Source organism: Epinephelus lanceolatus, chromosome 14 (genome assembly GCF_041903045.1).
Source record: "Epinephelus lanceolatus isolate andai-2023 chromosome 14, ASM4190304v1, whole genome shotgun sequence".
In the NCBI taxonomy this organism is placed as follows: Eukaryota; Metazoa; Chordata; class Actinopteri; order Perciformes; family Serranidae; genus Epinephelus; species Epinephelus lanceolatus.
In genome coordinates this window covers 39,321,216-39,344,281 of record NC_135747.1, presented here as the reverse complement: position 1 = coordinate 39,344,281, position 23,066 = coordinate 39,321,216, and the positions used below count along the sequence as shown (strand labels likewise).

Sequence of the window (23,066 nt, the reverse complement as noted above, 5' to 3'; positions counted from 1 at the left end):
GCGCAAAGTGGTGCCAAAAATACCGTTAACAACAATGGCTGTTTTAGCAGTATTTGCCGCATTGGTTCCCGAGGGCAATCCTCCTGGAACTGTGCGCAGAGCTGCGGCCGACCTTGGAGCACGATACAGCGAGGAGCCATACGCTGCCTGTATCCATACAGGTGCTGACCACACCGGGACTCCTAGCAACACGGGCATTCCAGAGGGAGCTGGCCGACCGATCGGGAGTGTGCCAGTTGACCCTGAGCCGAGTCATGCCAGCTGTGTGGGACGGAATTATCCGCATGTCAGCCAGGTATATCAAATTCCCATATGCAGCTGAACAGGCCAACATTAAAGCGCAATTTGCAGTGATAGCCGGTTTTCCTAATGTTACCAGAGCTATCGAATGCACACACATTGTAAAAGCGCCATCACAGGATGAATTTGTTTTTGTTTCGATCAATGTACAGATCATATGTGATGCGCAAATGCAATTAACCAACATTGTGGCGAGGTGGCCTGGTTCAACACACGAGTCATAGCCTACATTCTGAGTAACAGCATGGTTGGGAACAGTGCCAGCTACTCTGTTCCCAACCATGCTGTTGGGAACAGTGCCAGCTACTCTGTTCCCAACAGCATGGTTGGGAACAGAGTAGCTGGCACTGTGCGTGATGGGTGGCTTCTTGGTGAGTAAATAATTTATTCCTCTAATTGTCCTAATATTAATCCCCCTGATGCGCACTGAACATGTGCGCCCTCAAATATTATCCTGCCTTCACAGCATCAGTACTAGTCAGTGGTTAAAGTTAGTGACTTGCTGTTTTTTAAACTACAGCTTCAGAGCTTTCTAACAAGCCCCTGATTGTCTCTGTGTGTAAAGTACTCATGTCAATAAACCCGTGCGTAAAGTGTGACATTTCTTAATCAGCCACACCTTTTCCCCGGCGCACTTCTGCATTCATTTACAACAATAGTGTGTGATCCGTGTAAGTGGTGTATAAAATTAACAAATGGAAACTGTAAATCCAGTTCACATAATTATTTGTCTGCTTTCAATTGACCCCAGGCGACTCTCTGTTCAAACGGGGTGAGCTCCTCCTCTCCTGTCCTCCCGCCTGTTTTGGCCACAAAACACGGTGGGCAGCCATCCTCCGCTTCACGTCCACCTTAATGTCAGACCACTTCTTTTTTAATTCTGCGTGTGTACGCTTTTCTGTCCCCACAGCATTGACAGCCTCACACACACTCTCCCACTCACTCACCTTGCGTTTTGTATTGATGCCGGAGGACAGTGTGCCAAAAAGTACATCTTTGCGCGCCTCCACTTAAGTGAGTAGCGTTTCCAATTCGCATTCTGTGAAGATTTTCTTTTTTTTCCTGTCTTATTCATTATTTTGTTTTAATTTTCTGATCATGCAGAGAGGGGAATCTCAGGTGCAGGGTTCATTTAAATATGATTTGCATATTTAAATAGGGGCATGGACAGGGAGGGGTTGGGTACTCCAACATGTGCGCTCAATTCCACGTTGATTGGGATGTACAAAAAAATGTACTTGGATTCATGCATACGCACTGATTCATACATCTGGATATTTTTGTGCGTACAACGTTTTCTGGATTTAAGCGTACGCCATGTTTTAGTAGGAAATCCACGCAAGTCTTTGTACATGAGGCCCCTGGTCCATTTGTTTTAGAGAGGAAGAGACCTCTGTGGATAATTCCTGAACGGTGAAGGAATTCTAACCAGGAGAAGTTTAAGCTGGTTGCAATCTGCAATCTTCACTGTTAGACACCACTTAATCCCCCTAAATCTGACACACTTCTCGTTTAATCCATGACGCAAGCATTGATTAACAAATTTTGGGTGATCAAAAGGTGTTTGTGTTGTAATAGGGAACTTACAAACTTCACTAAGCTGATCCAGACTCTGTTGGTGAGTCATGGATCAGAAGCTGACTACAGTGAAATGTACAAATTCAGACTATATTTTTATTTTGTTGACATGTCGGGGAGCTCATGACCTCAGTTTCTAAACCGCTGACTGGGAGGCACTTTGTCTTTGGCACTTTGACTTTAAACCTCGCTCCCACATATGATGTGACCACAGAAGTTTATCTGATCCGTGAGTTTCATAGGATCAACCTTTTATGTTGGTGTTTATTCACACGCAGCTCTCATCCTTGTCACAGCGACTGCTATCTGACCTAGACTTCTCTGTTTCCTGTCCGGGTAAAGAGAAGTCCTTCATTTCGCCACCAGAATGCGTCACTCCGTTTCTTAACTTCCCGACGTCGCCCAGGGGCAGCTGGGTGGAGCTGTAAGCCAGCGGTGGGATGGTGTTCACCAGTATGAGCTGAAGAGGCTTCTTCTCCGGCTGGTACCGGCAGCGGACGTAGCGCAGGAACGCTGCTCGGTATGTTTTATTAAACAGTGTGTAGACCAGCGGGTTGACTGCGGAGGACAAGTATCCGACCCACACGAAAACGTTCAGCAGGCCTCCCATGAGTCCTGCGTCACACACCGCCGGGTCACACACCACCACCAGCACGTTGGTGATGAAGAACGGGCACCACATGACCACAAAGAGAAAAAACACCACCCCGAGTACCTTGGACGCCTTCTGCTCGTTGCTGATGGACTGCATGGTGCGGCGTCCAAACAGCGAGCCGGAGACGCTCCCCCGAGCGCCTCCCAGGCCACTGTTGCTTCCTCTGCCGCCGGCCTCGCGGCTAATTGAGCGTCTGAAGAGTTTCTCAGAGGACAGCGAGGTCTGCGGTAAGAAGCTCAGCGTGAACGTCGTGCTCCATTTGGGCCGCGGGACCAGCTGGTCCAGGCAGAGCGTGGCTTCGTTCTGCAGGGCGTTGATGGTCAGGAAGTAGGTGACGACCATGATGGTGAGGGGCACGAAGAAGGCCACAAAGGAGCCGACCAGCACAAAGTTGTTATCTGTCAGCAGGCAGCTGCCGTCTTTGAAGACCTTGGAGTGGTCTCTGAGTCCCAGCACAGGAATGGGCATGGAGATCCCTGCAGAGAGGAAGGAAGCAGCACAGAGATGAGAGGAAAATCAAAAACCCAGAACAATCGCTGTGATTCATGTCAATATTTGTGGCTGTTTGTGTGAGAGGAGATTTGAGCTGGTGGGTGAGAGGAATTCAGATCCTTTATTTAAGCATCAACAATGTAAAATTCCACCGCCTGTAACGGTGTAAACACACCAAAATTCAGCAGAAATACAGAAACTGTATAAAGCAAGACAATAAGACAATAAGGGCGTTAAAGCCAACATGTATAGGCTACAAATATGAAGACAAACAGTCTGACTTGTGTGACGGGGTGAAAGGTCTTCTCGTTATACGTGTTGGCATTTAATTAGTACAAAAAAGTGTCTCAGAATAAATCCTGTTAATTTCGAGGCTGCAGACAGAAATTGGTGATTACAAAACTTAATAATGCAGCAAAATTAATTTCATACATCAAAGTAAACGACTCTGATTTGAATAATTTAACAGTAATAATGCGCAGATGTTCTGTATCTCAGTATACAGAGATCATCATAATGAGAAGTTTAAACATTTCAGGAAGTTGATATGTATATATGAAGCAGCCCAGTTGCCAGGAGAAAATGCTGGCATTGTACATTTCTGCAAAACTCGAATGTTATATATGCATGTTTTATACATATAACATTAATGTTATTAAAAAAGTAACATAGTTTATAAGCAACAAAACAGCTTATGATTTTATGACTCATTTCTGTCTTTCCAGCAGCTTTTTGTACATGGAAAAACCCTTGTTTTTACCAACACATCGCTGCTTTTCCACCCAAGATAGTGGCACAAAAAGGGGTTATTATTTACACAGACATTGCTGCTTTGTTGTTCTTTACAGAGAAATCACTGTCTTCATAACCCCTTTTTGTGCCACTATCCTGGGTAGAAAAGCAGTTACTGTTTACACAGATGTTGCTGCTTTTCAACCTGGATAGTAATACAAAATGTGGTTGTATTTACTGAGACATGCTGCTTTCCACCTGGGATAGTGGTACAAAGAGGGGTTATTATATATGCTGACATTGCTGGTTTTCAAGTTAGGATAGTAACACGAAATGCAGCCATTTTTTACCAAACATTGCTGCTTGTCCTTCTGGGATAGTGGCACAGAAAACAGTTGTTATTTACAGAGACTGTGGCTTTTCCTGCTGGCATGAAAAGCCATTGTTTCTTACTGAGATTTGCTGCATTTCTGCCCTGTGAAAGTGGCAGAAAAAAAGTTGTTTTGTACCAAGACAACGGGTCTTTTTCTGCTGGGATAGTTGCATGAAAAGCAGTTGTTTTTACTGAGACAATGCTGCTTTTCTGCCCAACATAGTGGCACCAAAAGTTGTTATTACTCAGAGAGACACCGCTGCATTTCTGGCTGGGATAGTGGAACAAAAGCGGCAGTTTTTTTTTTCCAAAGACATCGCTGCATTTCCTGCCAGGACAGTAGCACCAAAAGTGTCTGTTTCATACAGAGACAAGCTGCACATTCAGCAGGAACTGTGTTGCCAAAACTGGGTATTTGAAGCCAAAACACATTTTTTTACTAATCATGACCAAATGGTTTTTGTGTCTAAACATAACTACGTTAACTACAGCCTTGTTGAAATGTAAAGTTTCAACGTATCTGCTACATAATAATGTAAAACTGTAAGATAGCTGTGGTTTACAGAATGTCTGAATGCCAGCATTTTTTCTGGTGACTGGGTTGTATAAGATGAAATATGCTGATGATATATAGAATATGATGAATTGCATTTTACACGCTTTAATCCTGTTTAAATCTTCGTGTTAAATGTTTATTCATCCTTTAACTAACAAAATGTTTACTATATAGTTTAGCATTCCAACATTTATTAATTCTATTTATTCTAAATCAAAGAAATATGGTATATTTATATTTATATATTATATTTGTTTTCACTTTATTAACAGTCTGAGCTGTTACTAGTCCTGGACCTGAACCTATCACTAATATTTTCATTCCTTATTGAATAAAAGTCTAATCAACATAAAATCTACCAAACAGTCAAACTCTTGCTGTGTATTTTCTCCGGTGGCTTCCAGCAGGTACCAGCAGGCAGTGCAGGTACAGTCTGTCAAATTTTTCACCAGACAAGCACTGCTAGCACTGCCACACTACCTCTTCACTTTTAAATGTGTCAACTTTTCCATTAAGTCTGGTGTAAAGCTCAATTTTCTCTTCTGTCTGTCTGTCACAGAGTGGGAGGAAGCCACCATTTGACCTCCACCTCCTCTCGTCAGCAGCCTCTCTGTTGGTTGAGCCTGTGGTCACTACGGCAGTTCACTGTGTGTTATTGTCTTCTGCCAATTTCTAACCTACATTTCTGTATCGTTCTCTCAACGGGGGCGTCCAGGTAATAGGGTCACTTTGAGTCCAGATCTCCCGGTGAAATGTGCTGCTCATTGTTTAGTTTCCTCAGCCTAAACTCTTATTCCTGTTGTAACTGTTGTGTCAGATTTTTTAATAAACTGCCTCTGCAGTCACACGTCACGATAAATCTAATGAAAAATTAGCCAAATAAATTCCTGGGTGAGGATAAGAAAGCTGTAAATATTCAGCCCATACCATCAGGACTGGGCAGGAGGAGATAGACTGAGCAATCTTCCTCACGTCGTGTTCTCATTACCTGTACCAGTAACAAACGCAAGGGAGGTGAGAGAAAGAGATAGAGGGAGGAGGAGGAGGAGGAAGAGGAGGTTGGGGATTGACAGACACAGCGAGGGTGGACAGAAACTGTTGCTGCGCATCAGGTGCAGGAGGGTCAGAGACGGATAATTCTCATTAAGTCTGGATGGTTTGACAGAAAAGCAGCCGGAGGGGTTCAGTCTGAAGGTTTCTCACTTTCCAGCCTCAGACACAAATATTTATTTTCCACCTCATGGGCCTGTTTCATACTCCAGGTCAGCAGATAGTGAGCGAACGACTGATTCTTTCGACCAATGGACCCTTATGGACTAAAGACATGTATATAATCAAGGAATGGACGCATTTTCAGACTTAATAGCTGTTTTGACTTTTGTTTCCACCATAATTACATTCCTGGAGCTACTTTTTAAGGCACTTAAAGCTTCCTTCAGCCCATTTTAATCTACATTTATACCACGATCTAAAGACCAATTAAGATCAGGCAAATTAGTCCGCTGACATATGAAAGCAGCATGACGGGAGAGGGCTATTTGTGGTTGCAGGGGTGCAGTGACGTTAGCAACGTTTGAAACTGACGTATCTACTTCTGCACATAAAGTGAGATAAGACAGATGACATCACAGTCCCGCTCACACTGTTTGACTGGCAGGTGATCTCTTCAAAGAGCAGAGACAGTTATAAGAGCCGTCCGACCCTGAAGCTCAGGGACAAACACTGTTCTGGCGTCTGCTCTTATTAAAACTCCATGGTGATGAGATTCAGGCTCCTCATTACCGACTGAGGTTTACAGGGTGGATACAGGCTGTCTGCTGTGACTATAACGGTTCATGTTTTAAAATACAGGCGATTCAAACTAATCACATGATCACAGGATCCATAATCACAGTCTTTAAATGTTCTGTGTCTGACACACTGGAGGTGAGAGGGAGGGGGGAGCACACTTTATATGCAGACTAAAATATCATTACTGTCTGCTTCGTATCTGCTGATCAAATGTTATTTGTCGAGGTGACATTGTTGATACGAGCGCTCGGATTCATTGCGTTTTTCAGATAAAACCCCCCGAGCATCCATCACCCCACACCGCTCCACAATCCACGAATCAAAAGCCAGCTTCCGTCAGTTTTTTGGTCTTCTCCTTTTCTCCCTGATGGCAACTCTCTGCTCTAAATACATGAAATCACAGACACAAGACGGAAGAGAGAAAAACTTGACAGAAGTGGGTGAGGAGATGAAAGGGGATCAAGTGAGAGAAAACAGAGGGGAGGGAGAAGCGACAGACACAAAGGAGATGAAGGAGGAGAGAGAGGAGATGGAGACTTTCAGGGTTTCATTTCAAAATGCAGCACAGGAAGTTTAAGAGAAAATCTGCAGCTTGAAAACTGATCCGATTCTTACAGACCCACATCATCCTCTCAGTTTATGTGGAGAAGCTCCAGACAGCAGCTCAGACACCACCAACCAGACAGCACCAGAGCAACAAGAAAGCGCTTTTATTTTCTTAATCTGATTTACTGGATGTAGACTGTGGCTATAAACTTGCAACATATTCTCATAGAACAGTTTGTATGATATCCTACAAACTTGTGCCCCACGAATGACATTACATCTTTAACATGCAGTTACGTAATTAATGTAAACTTATGGAGGTTAGGTTAGGACGTATCTGAAAATGACTCAGAGTTCACACAGATCCAAACCGATTTTGACCAGGATCAGACGTCGTCAGGTGGTACCCAACCTTCATTGAGTGTTTCAACACTCTCCAGCTGGTGGGTCAGCAGTTGTGGCCAAGTCACTGCCCATCTGATCCTGGCTTCCAGCTTCCCTCCTCTCTCTCTTGCTCCATAGCCAGCAGGAGGCTTGTTCAGCCTCCCCCATCCTTCAAGCAGCTTGCTCTTTGCTCCTCTCGTCCAGGCAGCCGCCATGCTGATTTAGCGGGAAAGCCTCTCCATCCTATTTCCACAGGGAACAGCCATGCCTACCATCCTCTGTCTCTGCACTCCTGGATTAGAGGTTACTATTTCAAAGGCCTTGCTCGCTTGCCCCCCCCCCCCCCCCCAGCCCTTCTAGGAAAACATAAAAATCTGGGGGAACAGCCTGATGCACTGCCATTGGCTGACTGTTTTGGCCGGCATCCTCCGTTCCTTCTGCTATCTGTGTGTCAGCATTTCCAAATCATCTTTGGTAAACAACAACAATGTCCGAGCTAAAATCCTTAAGATCTGGATCTAGCAATGAGGCTCACCTGCTTTGTTCTTACGGTTAATTGTTGTAAAGATCTACAACAAATGAAACAACTTGTGTACACAACGGGGCTTGAAAGTGGCGTACGCCACTTCCCACGCAAAGGTTGTGATTTATAAAAATAAACCTGTAAGCAAACTCTGAGTCATGCGTGCGCACATTTTGGAAGACACTGGGAAGTGGCGACGCAGACAGCGAGGTGGAGAAGTGGAGTCAGATTTTTATTGATGTCTCACAGAAATTTAATGTCACGCTATATCCACCTTAGATCCACGTTATCATTGAAATTAAATCCAGCAGCCTTATTTTGCGCTTGGAGCGAGTGATAATTGTTTCATAAAAACGTTGTAAAATCCAACTCAAATCCTGAATTGAAATTCTTTCTAAATACGTATTTAATCCGCACTGCCTCTAACGTCTCATTGTCCACTCTGTGAGCGCAGGAGGGGGAGAGGATGGCGCAACTGCATGGAATATATTTATTTATTTAGCTAAATATTTCCAGTGCATTTATCATGTCTCGAAATACAGCCATTACGCACAACCATTACACTCGTTCATCAGCCCTACTTAGACATTTGCTGTTCATGGCAAAACCGGCATGAAGAAATGTGTTCGCCTATTACACTTTCATCTTTGAATTGTTTTTCAAATTACACGTTGTATTTTGGGACAGGGATACCACTGGTTCGTGCTGTAATTCAGGCCGGGTGTCTGATCAGACTAATTGCCATAAACATATAAATACTGCGGTGACCCTCGTGCGTAATTGCGCAAAATGGCACTGGCACATACTCCTTTATGCCTCCACCTTTAATAAATGTGATTCTTTATGTCGCACATCAATGTCAAACATCCTCAAATTTAAAAGCACGCAACACATTAACTACATATTGGTAAAGGAGGAGAAATATTTGGTCTACCTTTAGATCAGACCACTTTTTTTTTCTCTGTCACTGTCCGTGCAGTCCCACAGACACAGCTGACAGCATCAGCAGCGTTGATGTGTTGCCACTTTTTCTGCTTTCTTTTATTAGTGATCCCGCTGCTGTGGCCACCAAATAAAACCTTTCTTCAGTCCTCCACCTCCCGTTAAAGGGTCTCCAGCTCAGTCTCGGAGAAATTCCATTTTTTGGTTCATTTCTCACCCGTCACCGTGACTCACACAACGAGAGAACACTCGCATGCCGGCTTATTTATATGCAGATCGCATTCATGAGGTGATTTGCATGGCCATTTATGGTTGAACTAGGGCGTGTAGAGGGCGGAATATGAGGCGGATCTGGGTGCGCACAACTCCAGGAGGTCTGTGATTTATAAAGAGAACATTGCGTGCAAGTGTGCATGCGCACAGTTTTATAAATCAGATTATTTTTTGGCGCACGCCATTTTCAGCTTTTGGGCGCACGTCAACTTTTAGTATGAATCCTAAGCACTCTTTTATAAATGAGGTCCCAGGACTCTTATGCCCAGTGTTCTCTTTTCTGACACGACCAGTTGGAGTTAGTTTGTCACAGCTTTCGAAATATCACCAGTCAACGAGTAGCTGAATTCTATCCTTTTTTGGAGAGTCTGCTCAGTTAGCAGGAGCTAACACAGCAGCAGCGCAACACCAGTGTTGTGCTAGTTACTGAAAAATAGTAACTAGTTACCATTACTAGTTACTTCATTAAAAAATAACTCAGTTAAACCAAAAAGTAATGCGTTACTGAGCAAAGTAACTAAAGTGGAGTCACTCGCTGTCAGGCAGCTAAATGTTTTACAACGACAGTACTCGGATACAAATATGGAAAATGAGCTAAAGAGAACATTTGAAGAGCTACATGAGTCTGTCGCCCACCGCAGACATTATCTGTCCACAACAAAAGCTTCCTCGGCATAACAATGGATATCACGTCACTGGATATAACGTTACTGGGACTAAAAATCTACAGAAGCGATACGGCTTAATGTAACGTTACAGCACTGTGGTGAGGCCAGGAGGTCGACAGTGACTTCAGAGATGGTGAGAGACGTGTTTCATTAAGATGCTCTGGTAAGAATTGTTCATATATCTCTATCTGACTTGACTATCTTTTTATTGTTCAGGGCTAAAATGTTTTAGTGAAAGGGAACTACAGTTTGTGAAGGAATACTGCATGCTGCGTGTCATTTTAAAACCTGGCCAAAAATAACAGAGTAACGCACCGTTTGGTAACGGTAACTGAGTTACTGAATTTAAAAACTAACGCGTAGTATTAGTTACTGCCAAAACTAACGCGTTACTAATAATGCGTTACTGCCCAACACTGGCTAACACCCACCACTGAGCCATTATGATACTGAAACGGTTGGACTGTGTCGTTAAATCGTTTACTTACTGTTATGTAACGTTAGCCATGTGATGCTAAGAGTTAGCCCTGTCGCTGTGTGTTCCCCCGACACTATTCTGCAAGGGCACTGTCACTGCATCCTGGGTTCAGCACCGCCCAGGATGACTGTCATTGGTTTAGAGAAACACAAACAATCCAGAATGTTTTTCCCCCTGAGCACAATCATGCAAACATGGCAATTCCAGACTGACACAACGCTGTGGAGGTCTGACTACATGAGACGATTTTTTACTTGACTGACAGATCCACAGAAGAATTCCAACGGCTTGCACACTTTTACCTTAGCAAATTAAATGTTGTTTTCCGGTGGTGTTTCAGACTGATGCTGTGTGGCACCCCCTCTTTTCTCGCCAGTGTCTGACGAAGAAATCAGTGACCAAACTGCAATATTTAATGATTTCAGGATGAGAACAGGCTGGGAAAGGACACTGACAGCAGTGAGAGTGAAACAGTGACCTGCAACTCACTATAAAGCTGTATAAAGTGTTTAACATCAACATTAAATTGAAAAGAGATCGATATCAGTATATAAATGTCATTTGGCAACATTTTGTGACTAAAGACACATTTTGTTGGTAGATATTCAGCCTCCTGTTTGAGGGAACCTGCTCTCTGCTGCTGCGTCTCATCTGTAACTCATGATCTCACATCTGTTCACGGAGGTTTGGGAGGGAGTTATCCTGTTTGAGCTCATTGTGTCTGTCTGTCTGACGCCTGGAGGGAAACCCGACGTTCTGCTCTGCCTGAGTTACAGTGACTGTGAATGAATTGACGGACGGTGAAAGCAGCGATTCATCTGGAAGATCCAGTCCTGAGGCGAAAAAACTGTTTAACCCAAAACTACTGTGTACTCCTCTGACGGCTCGGCTGTGCTCGGCTGTGCTCTGCAGCGCACATACAGATGTTTGTATCACTGTCACTGTGAGGAGACCCTCAGTGTGTTAACGCTCTCTCTAAAGGTCCTCACTGGTATTGTTTCAGATTAAACTCTCTCTGAACTTTGTTCTCTGACTGTCCAGCTGCCAAAATCCAGATGAAAGAAGATCTGAGTTCATAAAAATGTTAATTCACTCACATTATTTTAAACATAAAATATTCTAACAGTACCTGAACTGAACAAGAGTGAAAGCGTCTCTCAGAACGTATCAATTATTGATGAGGTCACTAAAATGATTTGGAGAAGGTTTAGTGATCGACAGTAAAGATGTTTAAACAGCATTTCTACTTTTTGTTCTACTCATATTATTATGATTATTGTGGGAAGCACAGTGTCCAATTTAATCATAATTTGTTACACATTGTAACACAAAGAATATGAATGGGGAAGTGAATGGAAACAAAATGGATACTAGCTTTGGTTGTGCTGTTTGCACGCATGACGAATGAGTAACGTTCAAAATGAATGTAAACGAAGGTCCAGTAATTCAGAAGTAATCTTATTCGGCTGATTGGATCAGATCTTGAAAATGGGTTCAAAAGAAAAAAAGGACTCTGATAATGCAGTCTTGGTTTTGATCTGGATCAAACCCTCAGTAAGTCTTGTTCCAGCACACTCTTACTCCCACCTCATCATGGACTTTCCACATAGAGATATGATGTGAAAGGTACCCTGGGTGTGTTGGTTGTTGCTGTTGCTGTGTGAACATGTGTGTAACATGCATTGCCTGTTTTCAAAATACACTTCTGTTTTCACAGGAAATTTACGGTTGCATAGTTTCTTACAAAATTAATGCACTTCATTGGTACAACACCGTGAATTGACACTTTTTTTCCGCCCCCTTAACTTACGTTGTTCTCCCACCACGTTTCCCCCGACGCTTCCGGACACTGTTAAACTACGGCGACTGTGTATCATGCCTGCGTGAAAGGACAGCTTTTTTTTTGTGTCTGACACAGAAGTCACTGCCCAAGCACTGGTAATGGAAGACACCGGGTTGGTTGTCAGAAACTTTTTCAGGGGATTGAGTTTGATCCAAAAGAATCAGTTTTTGATCCAGATTAAATTTGATATTGAACAACTGGAACTATTATATTCTGAATAATGACACTCTGGCATGTGTTTTTGAGTGACTGTAAAAATAAACGGTCAAAGTGTGTGCTCACTTGTTTCTGAACTGCAGCCATTTAGGATCTACTCTTCACCAACATCAGAGTCCTCCTGAGCTTTCATAACTTCAGCAGTTTAAGTTCAAAGAACTGATAAAAACTGTGGCTTTACTCCTGCGTGTGCACGGAGGAGTAAAAGGAGGAGTTTTCCTTCATCTTTCACTGAAGTCCAAAATTCCACTCTTAGCAGTTTGATAAAGTCGGGCTCTGATTCTAAACTCAGCCGTCAGACCTCAGCTGGCTTATTGTCCTGTCTAAAGCCACATGTTGTTGCATGTATGTGTGTTTCTTATTGATTCTGATTTCTCCTGTTTATCTGCATAAATGTAGTTCGGTTTCTTTGAATTCTTCAGGTTTTCTTGTAGATTTGGTTTGCTTAGTTGGCCTTAGTCTACCCTAATGTTAGACAGAGTCCATGTATGTGTCCTCTGAAGCTGTGAATAAACTCAACTGCTGCCATTTTTCACAGGTTTAAGTTAAAGATCTGAGACTTTTATGCACTAAATAGATATTTCTCCTAAATCTGGTCTCAAATTTGTTCTGATCTGTGTTGGTGAGCACTTATTTTCCAAGATAATCCATCCACCTGGCAGGTGTGGCATATCAAGACACTGATTACACAGCATCATTACACAGGTGTGCCTTGGAATGGTCACAATAAAAGGACACTCCTAAAAAAAAAAAAAAAAGACATTTATCAGGATCTTGCACGACTGGTGCTACAGAAACATGTTTTGATCACAGATACCTCAGAGAATCAGTCAGTATCTGCTGTGACCAACATTTGCCTCATGCAGTGCAACTTCAGCACAGATTTGAACACATCTGTGGCCAACATTTGACAGAATAAAATCAGAGATCTTAAAGTTAAACCTGTGAAAAATGGGAGCAAAAACAAAAGGGCTGCATATATATGTTTAGTGTCATACAGCATACACTGTACCACAGTGGTAAATGTCAAAAACAGACATGGTCCTGCTGTGGATGAGGAAACATTTTGTCCACTTATAACATTGACCAATTATTTTCATGATTAAAAAAAAGGAACATTACAAACACTTGTGTAGCACACTGTACGAACTCTCTGAAGCTGTTGTAGCTGAATCAGGAGCCTCAGCACATGTTGCTAACAGTGTACAGCGCTAAAAGTTTGTAGGTGGAGCTAGCGTTTGGAAATATTGGTTCCCACATCACATGCATTAATGTACATTCGGTGTATTCTGCATGTGGCTGCGTTCACCAGACTTTGACCCCCCAAACTGTGATGGCTCGACATGAATAGACAGTGTTACTTTCCCAGTAAATACACCGGACACACCGTGTTCTCATCCCAACTCGTCAAATACTGCCACTTTGTCACTGGCCTTACAGGTCTAAATATGAGGCGCTAGCTACTCTGCTGCGTCGAATTGGAGATTCAGGGATGACATGTTAATTTGCACTCGTTACATGCATTGTGTCTGTTAAAATACACTTCTGTTTTCACAACTAATGTACAGTTTCTGGGGCACCCAACAGCTCACCCAGTAGAGCAGGCGCCACATGCACAAAGGCTGTGTCCCTGGCTGTGGCACTTTGCTGCACATCATCCCCAATCTCTCTCCCTCTTTCACACTAAATCTGTCCAACAAATAAAGGCAAAAAAACAAACAAAAACCCTTAAGTTTAGACAACAAAAGCAGGTGGCTAGGTTTCAAAAAAACATCATGGCTTTGCTTGTTAGTAACATCATGTAACGTCACATGGCATACGTCACTACCGTAGCATGCTACAAATACTAGCAAACTAAGTTGTTAGTAAAATAACTCCACTGACTTTTGGTTTCACACAGGAAACAAACAGCAGGTTCTCGGGTGAAAGTTCACAGTTTGTTTGCCCCATCCACCTCCCCCCCCCCCCCCCCCGCCCTGAACGGACTTTCTCCTTTTTTATACTACAGTGGTTGCCAGCGGCGTTACAAACTGCCTTTCATAAGGTGCCTCTGTGTGTTGGCATCTGATGTGGAAGTCCACTAACAAAGCAACGGTATTTGAAGAGTTGGGTTGTTACCCGCTGTATCAACAACACCAGGTGCATATCACACTGCCGTGAAAGGTGCCTCTGAGTACTCATATCTGACTCTAAGATTGCTGACAAAGTAGCGAGTTGGGAGTGAGAATGTGCTGTATACGCTGACACCTGACGCACATCATGCAAACTCTCACACTGACAGAAAGAGACACAAACATTTGCAACAAGACCAAACTTCAGTCGCCCAGTCTGAAGAGTTTTTCTCATCTTTCGGTCCTGATGAAAAAGTTTCGGGTCATAAAACGGAGGGAAGGAAAGAAGGGTGTAAAGGAGAGGAGCATTTAAACCCCACACAAACATAAAAACTTCAGAGCATTGAGCAACAAATGAAAACACACACACACACACACACACACACACACACACACACACACAGTGGCCTTCTTTTCCAGCAGCACTCGATGCCAGCCTGTAGCTCTGTGTTGTATCTGCCAGCCTGTGTGATTATTAGACTGTGGGGGTTCAGATCACAACAAGCAGCAGCTCTGGATGGATTAGAGCTTTAATTCCTGCTGTTAAAATGCACCGAAAGACACTTTGAACACGAGTGTTTTGATGACAGAGAGCCAACACTGGTCTTTGCTGCTGGCTCTTATTGTTTCACAGGAAAGTAAACAAGTAAATAGCCGGCAGCTTCCACTTCATCTTTGTAGTGTCAGATCTGCTTGTTTACTGTCCTCATATGCACGACTGTGAACACACCGACTGTAGCGCCAGGCGATTCTGTGAAGCCCCGGATTATGTTGGATAATAAAGTTTGTTTATGGTCAATGCAAATGTTTTTGCAGTTCTTTCTTTGCAAGGTGTGGTGAAAGTGTGGGAAAGATTGTAGGTGTAGCAAACTGTGGTTAAAGGTAAAGTCTGACACTTTGAGATGGCCGTCAGAGATTACAGAGGTCTGATCACGCTCTCCTGTCTAAAGTCTAACAGGTGGTGGTTCCAAGTTTTATTTCTCAGTCGCTCTGAGAAAGAAGATTAGCGTACAGTTCATGCTGCTGTGACCTTTCAGAAAATGCTGGTACCGGTTCAGTGCCTGAAGTCACACCCATAATTCACACAAGGTATCATGGGGCGAGGAAGAAGGAGGGTTAATCAAATGTGTTTCCAGTCAGTGTAAGTAGTGAAAATATTAAGCATCTGTGTGAGTCAGAAAGGTTTGATCTGTTAACACAGACAAGAACAGTATATGTCTGTTAATCTGTTTTCTTATGTTCTCGTGTGTGTGTGTGTGTGTGTGTGTGTGTGTGTGTGTGTGTTTGGATCTGCTGGTCTCCTTCCAGTTTCTGGATGAGCCACTGTAACACACCCACTGGGAAACACTGAGCCGTCTGTCTGCCCACACATGCACGCACGCACGCATGCACGCACACACACACACACACACACACACACACACACACACACACACACACGCTGCAGTGTGTTTTTGTATTGATGTGAGTCACCTCTGAGCTGCTGCATGCAGAGTTTGACTCTATTTATTAACAAAGGTGTGAGAAGCCCTCAGATCTGTCACTGATACCACGCTGTATAAATTCTGTTAAAACTAAAAGTCCTGCACTCAAAATAAAAATGCAGAAGTATCAGCAGCAGTGTTGGGGGAAATGTGTTACCACAGTACCACAGTATGTTTTAGCAGTGACAAAGTACTGTAGTATAAAGCATCACAGAAGTTTGGGTAATATTATTACAAACAAAACCTTCAGACAAGTGTGAACGCCTGTGATGCTCATCTTTTTTTTGTTTTTGAATTTCCAGCGTTTCCAATTAAAAACAAACAAACATAAAAAAGGGTGGCACCCACTAGCTCACCTAGAATAGGCTGATCAAACGTCCTCTTTTGCCCGGACATGTCCACTTTTCACGTCCTGTCCGGGGCGTTCGGGGTTTTTTTATAAACTGATGATAATGTCCGGTGAGAAATATAACAAAATAATGTTATATATATAAGATAAAATAGGAAAAACCTGTCTACCTCTTTTATTTTATTTTCAGCGTTTAATCAAGGCGGAGGCGGGCAGCTGGAGGTCCGAGACTTCCAGAGAGGGGAGAGGTAGAAACAAACAGCCAATGTGTGTCTGTGTGTGTTCTGTTCAGGTGTTGTCACGTAAATAACAGTGCCCAAGCAATAAACAGGACAGACAATAGGATTTTATTTATTTTTACACTACATTTTCACCGAAAGCTGACCGAATCCGACCCGAGCCTGAATACAATTTATAGCTACATTTTTGACCGAATCCGGCCCGACCTGTCGGGTACCGTCGGGCTCAGATCGCCACACTCTAGTGTGTGTAGCCTATGTGTCCCCTATAGAGGCCTATCTGAATTTCTGTCTTTGAGAGATATTATTTTGTAATATAACTGAATTTTCTATCCATACATATAAATTTTAAATATATTAAAATGATAAGGCATCTTTGAGTAAACTGCGAGTATCATTTAAGTAGGCTATGTCCGAGTGTCCTCTTTTTTGTAAATCAAAATATGGTCACCCTAACCTAGAACAGGTGCCCCATGTACAAAGGCTGTGTCCTTCCTGCAGCAGCCGTGGGCTTGAATCCAACCCAAAGCCCCTTGCTGCATGCCATCCATCCTTTCTTTCCCCCTTTCACACTAAATGTGTCCTATCAAATTAGAAACACATTTATTGAAAACCATAGGCTCGTTTCCACTGAAGAAGTTCCTGGTACTATTTGGGGGGCAGGAACTACTACAGGAACGTCCTCTCGCTCGGCCCTCTCAACCGCCGTGTCTCCACTGAGAGAGTGGAGTAGGAGGAAGGTTCCTGTAAAGTTACCGGGCTCTAGATGTGACGTAATTGTTGCATGACCATGCCGTTAGCCATTAGCGGTGTCTGAGCTAACTGGAGTAGTTTCATGTCGTATCCGACAACGGGAGGCTTTTAACAGATGACGTCCTGATGTTAGCTTTGCTGCTGCTGTTAGCTGTCCCTGTCAGCTGATGCTTTCTAGACATCGTGATTTCCCAAAACTGAATAAATACCACACATAGCAACACAAAACTACTTTGCTAGCTCAATCATCTTGTAACTAAGATATCCGCTGGAAAAAATATTTTTTTCACGGACCATGACTGGAGTTATTACAGACACCACTAACAACTAACAGTTAGCCTAGCTAATCTACGATAACCATATTGTTATATACAAAACATCACATCCCGCCTTGAGTATATCCAATCAGCACCAAGTAAACCCCAAGCCCCACCCAGGAGTTTCTCGGGGCCGTTCTGAGTACCTACTCCGAGGCAGGGACTTGTTTAGCCCCTGTAAAAGTTCTGGAACTCTGTCCTTCAGGGGTGGTTCCTGTGGTGGAGACACGCACCAACGGCCCCGGCCCCGTAAAATTACCCCGAAGTTTGTGCGGTGGAAACGGGCCTCATGTTTTTTATTTTCAAAAAATCGCTCGTTTAACTTCGGTGCTTTTTGGGTCGGAGTCTGAAGCCAACGAGTTAGAAGAGGCTGGGTTTGCTCACAAGGGTGCCACAATGGTGGACCACATAAGTCATGAAACTGTGATTAGCCCTGCAGTGAACCAGCAGTCTGTGGAGGAAGTCGTTTAGTTATTGAGGAGAAAATAAGAGTCTTTTATGCTAAATAATGTGACTGTTGAAGACTGAAAAGCTGAGTAATAATAAAGATTGAAGAAAAGAAAACATGTCGTGTCCTCAGTCCCTTGTGTTTGTCCCACTGCACAGTCTGTATGTTTCCTCTCATGTGTTCACTGGTACAATAAATGAAGTCAGGTTAAATCATCAGCAGGAAGTAAAAGTAAAAACTTGACTGCAGAGAGACGCAGATGTCTTCTTCAGACTTCACTGAGCGGAAAGTGAAAACAAGCCTCGCAGGAAATGGTCTGTGATGAATGTGGTTTGTGTCAAAAGATGTTTCCACTCCAGTGAATCAATATTTGTCGTGTTCAACAAGCAGCGCTGGAAACTCATAACAGTGTTTACACTTTGTTGTTTGTGCAGCAGCAGAAGCAGATGGAGCCTCACATTGGTACAGTTTAACACATTAACATGTTTGTTACTGTCGGCTGCTGGGAGACTCAGCCTCCCTGCTTCCTGCATCCTTCCCTCTCTACTTTCATCCTCCCTGCTTCTTGCATCCTTCCCTCTCTGCTTTCATAGTTCCTGCTTCCTGCATCCTTCCCTCTCTACTTTCATCCTCCCTGCTTCTTGCATCCTTCCCTCTCTGCTTTCATAGTTCCTGCTTCCTGCATCCTTCCCTCTCTACTGTCATCCTCCCTGCTTCCTGCATCCTTCCCTCTCTGCTTTCATCATTCCTGCTTCCTGCATCCTTCCCTCTCTACTGTCATCCTCCCTGTTTCCTGCATCCTTCCCTCTCTGCTTTCATAGTTCCTGCTTCCTGCATCCTTCCCTCTCTACTGTCATCCTCCCTGCTTCCTGCATCCTTCCCTCTCTACTTTCATCCTCCCTGCTTCCTGCATCCTTCCCTCTCTGCTTTCATAGTTCCTGCTTCCTGCATCCTTCCCTCTCTACTGTCATCCTCCCTGCTTCCTGCATCCTTCCCTCTCTACTTTCATCCTCCCTGCTTCTTGCATCCTTCCCTCTCTGCTTTCATAGTTCCTGCTTCCTGCATCCTTCCCTCTCTACTGTCATCCTCCCTGCTTCCTGCATCCTTCCCTCTCTACTTTCATCCTCCCTGCTTCCTGCATCCTTCCCTCTCTGCTTTCATAGTTCCTGCTTCCTGCATCCTTCCCTCTCTACTGTCATCCTCCCTGCTTCCTGCATCCTTCCCTCTCTACTTTCATCCTCCCTGCTTCCTGCATCCTTCCCTCTCTGCTTTCATAGTTCCTGCTTCCTGCATCCTTCCCTCTCTACTGTCATCCTCCCTGCTTCCTGCATCCTTCCCTCTCTACTTTCATCCTCCCTGCTTCTTGCATCCTTCCCTCTCTGCTTTCATAGTTCCTGCTTCCTGCATCCTTCCCTCTCTACTGTCATCCTCCCTGCTTCCTGCATCCTTCCCTCTCTACTTTCATCCTCCCTGCTTCCTGCATCCTTCCCTCTCTGCTTTCATAGTTCCTGCTTCCTGCATCCTTCCCTCTCTGCTTTCATAGTTCCTGCTTCCTGCATCCTTCCCTCTCTACTGTCATCCTCCCTGCTTCCTGCATCCTTCCCTCTCTGCTTTCATCCTCCCTGCTTCTTGCATCCTTCCCTCTCTGCTTTCATAGTTCCTGCTTCCTGCATCCTTCCCTCTCTACTGTCATCCTCCCTGCTTCCTGCATCCTTCCCTCTCTACTGTCATCCTCCCTGCTTCCTGCATCCTTCCCTCTCTGCTTTCATAGTTCCTGCTTCCTGCATCCTTCCCTCTCTACTGTCATCCTCCCTGCTTCCTGCATCCCTCCCTCTCTGCTTTCATCATTCCTGCTTCCTGCATCCTTCCCTCTCTACTGTCATCCTCCCTGCTTCCTGCATCCTTCCCTCTCTGCTTTCATAGTTCCTGCTTCCTGCATCCTTCCCTCTCTACTGTCATCCTCCCTGCTTCCTGCATCCTTCCCTCTCTACTTTCATCCTCCCTGCTTCCTGCATCCTTCCCTCTCTGCTTTCATAGTTCCTGCTTCCTGCATCCTTCCCTCTCTACTTTCATCCTCCCTGCTTCCTGCATCCCTCCCTCTCTGCTTTCATCATTCCTGCTTCCTGCATCCTTCCCTCTCTACTGTCATCCTCCCTGCTTCCTGCATCCCTCCCTCTCTGCTTTCATCATTCCTGCTTCCTGCATCCTTCCCTCTCTACTGTCATCCTCCCTGCTTCCTGCATCCCTCCCTCTCTGCTTTCATCATTCCTGCTTCCTGCATCCTTCCCTCTCTACTGTCATCCTCCCTGCTTCCTGCATCCTTCCCTCTCTGCTTTCATAGTTCCTGCTTCCTGCATCCTTCCCTCTCTGCTTTCATAGTTCCTGCTTCCTGCATCCTTCCCTCTCTACTTTCATCCTCCCTGCTTCCTGCATCCTTCCCTCTCTGCTTTCATAGTTCCTGCTTCCTGCATCCTTCCCTCTCTACTGTCATCCTCCCTGCTTCCTGCATCCTTCCCTCTCTGCTTTCATCCTCCCTGCTTCTTGCATCCTTCCCTCTCTGCTTTCATAGTTCCTGCTTCCTGCATCCTTCCCTCTCTACTGTCATCCTCCCTGCTTCCTGCATCCTTCCCTCTCTACTTTCATTCTCCCTGCTTCTTGCATCCTTCCCTCTCTGCTTTCATAGTTCCTGCTTCCTGCATCCTTCCCTCTCTACTGTCATCCTCCCTGCTTCCTGCATCCTTCCCTCTCTACTGTCATCCTCCCTGCTTCCTGCATCCCTCCCTCTCTGCTTTCATCGTTCCTGCTTCCTGCATCCTTCCCTCTCTGCTTTCATCGTTCCTGCTTCCTGCATCCTTCCCTCTCTGCTTTCATAGTTCCTGCTTCCTGCATCCTTCCCTCTCTACTGTCATCCTCCCTGCTTCCTGCATCCTTCCCTCTCTACTGTCATCCTCCCTGCTTCCTGCATCCTTCCCTCTCTGCTTTCATAGTTCCTGTTTCCTTCATCCTTCCCTCTCTACCTTCATAGTTCCTGTTTCCTGTGTCCTTCCCTGTCTACTTAAATCCCTAATGCTTTCTACATCCTTGCCACTCCACTTTCATCCTCCCTGCTTGCTGCATCCTTCCCATTCTATGTTGCGAGACATCAAAAAAAGCATGTGGTTAGGTTTAGAAAAAAAACATCATGGTTTGGCTCTACATCCACACACTCTCGCCCACTTCTATAAGAACTTTCCAGCTCCTTATATTTTATCGTTACCATCAGCATTTCAAACTGATGCTGCCCGACAGCGTATTAAACCGCCAGCAAGTGCCATCCAGCTAAAAGGCAGCATATCATAACATCTCAAAAGGTTATCCGGTCTGCTTGTGGCGTCAGAAACCAACGAGAAAGTGTTCTTTAACACCGGCATAATACATGGCTGGTCGCTGTTGTAGTTTAACGGCACCCAGTCGCGTCAGGGGGAAAGGCTGCAGGACAAGGACGAAAGTCAAGGTGGTGAAAGTCCAAGTGGTCCAAGCCACAGCCTGTTATTTTTTCCTAAACCTAACTGTGTTCGTTGTTGAAGAAAACAAAACATCAATTTCCTGTGACAACGAAAGTGTATCTTCAAAAGAAGAGAACTTGACATGGCGTCCCAGAACATCAACAACCAATGCATCCAGGTAACCTTTCACGTTGTATGTGGATGTGGAAAGTCCATGACCAAATGTCGATATGTGACGAGGTCGGAGTGAGAATGTGTTGGTTGGAGTGGTGGATGGGTCACAAAACAGATTTTCACTGGGACTTTCCCCCTGAGTCATCTTAAGGTAAATCTTCACCATGTTTCTTTCCTAAACCTAACGTCCATAACTTAACGTTAATCACATATCTGTACGTTAAGGACGTAACATCAGTTGCAGGGCACAATTCATAGGATATTATACGAACTGCTGAGCATGCGTTTATTGTAGGATTTCATACAAACTGTCCATGAGAATACATTGAAATAAATATTACCTCCTTTGCAATTCAATATTTTCCTGTATTATTTTTCAAAGAAAATAAAAATGATCAAATATTTGAGTGTGTGTGTGCCTTCACATCACTCACCATCACTTGTAATTATTTCATCCGTCATATTTGAGTATGCTGAGTAAAGTCATGTCTCATACTCAAAAATTCTTTTTAATCTAGTTTACATCCAGACATTCCTCACACACACAAAATCCACATATTATGCAGATCACACGCACTATGTACAGTCTGTCTTATCCCAAGAACAGGTCTGTGTTTCTGGTTAATGCAAAACTTTTAATGATTCGTCCATGATGTCGTTGTGTCCTTTGAAAATCAGACCCTTGTTATGGTTTAATCTGAAAGGTATTCAGCTCAAAGCAACACAAAGGTCTGATTCCAGTGAGGCAGCAGTTTTAACCACTGAGCATCATGCTGCACCAATAACAACCACCATGAGCTCAACTTGTGATCCACCTAGCTGATGTAGCTCAGCAGGTGGCAGCCTCACAGGAGCTGAAACAAGCATCAAACAACGTCACTTACAGCAAGATCTGAAGGAGAGACTGTCAGTACTGCAGTGTGGTGTGAACTTCTACTACAGTGCTGTATTATTGTAGCTGTGCTGGAGTAAATAAACTCAATACACAGTGTATTTATCAGAGTTTTATTGTGTCATTTAACTTGATGATTTATGTGCTATTAGGCAATGTGCCCAAGATTACAACTGCCAGCTCAGACTAAACACACACTATTCTCTTTCTTACATGAAAGACATTAAAATGAATGTGATGGCATCAGTAATGTTTTTTGAAATTTAAGTGGAATTGTAAAAGCTGTAATTTTAAAATAGATAAACATGCTACTACAATTCATTACAATGCTGCATGGTTTCCTTTTGTAAATCATGTTTTTCTTGTTTACTGCTGTTTCTCGTGAAGTGAAGTGAAGTGAAGTGAAGTGAAGTGAAGTGGTGTGTGGATAAAAATTAAAAATGAACCCTGAGATAATCTCATTG

General features: G+C 44.0%; 1 protein-coding gene across 1 annotated transcript in view; it reads right to left on the bottom strand.

The window, feature by feature from the left end:
- Positions 1-1,377: 1,377 nt before the first annotated feature.
- Positions 1,378-23,066, bottom strand: part of htr2aa (5-hydroxytryptamine (serotonin) receptor 2A, genome duplicate a) — an 85,480-nt gene continuing 63,791 nt past the window's right edge. The window contains exon 3 of the mRNA XM_033617027.2: positions 1,378-3,009. Within this exon, the coding sequence (XP_033472918.1) occupies positions 2,147-3,009 (863 nt within the window). The 3' untranslated portion in view covers positions 1,378-2,146. The remainder of the gene's footprint in view (positions 3,010-23,066) is intronic.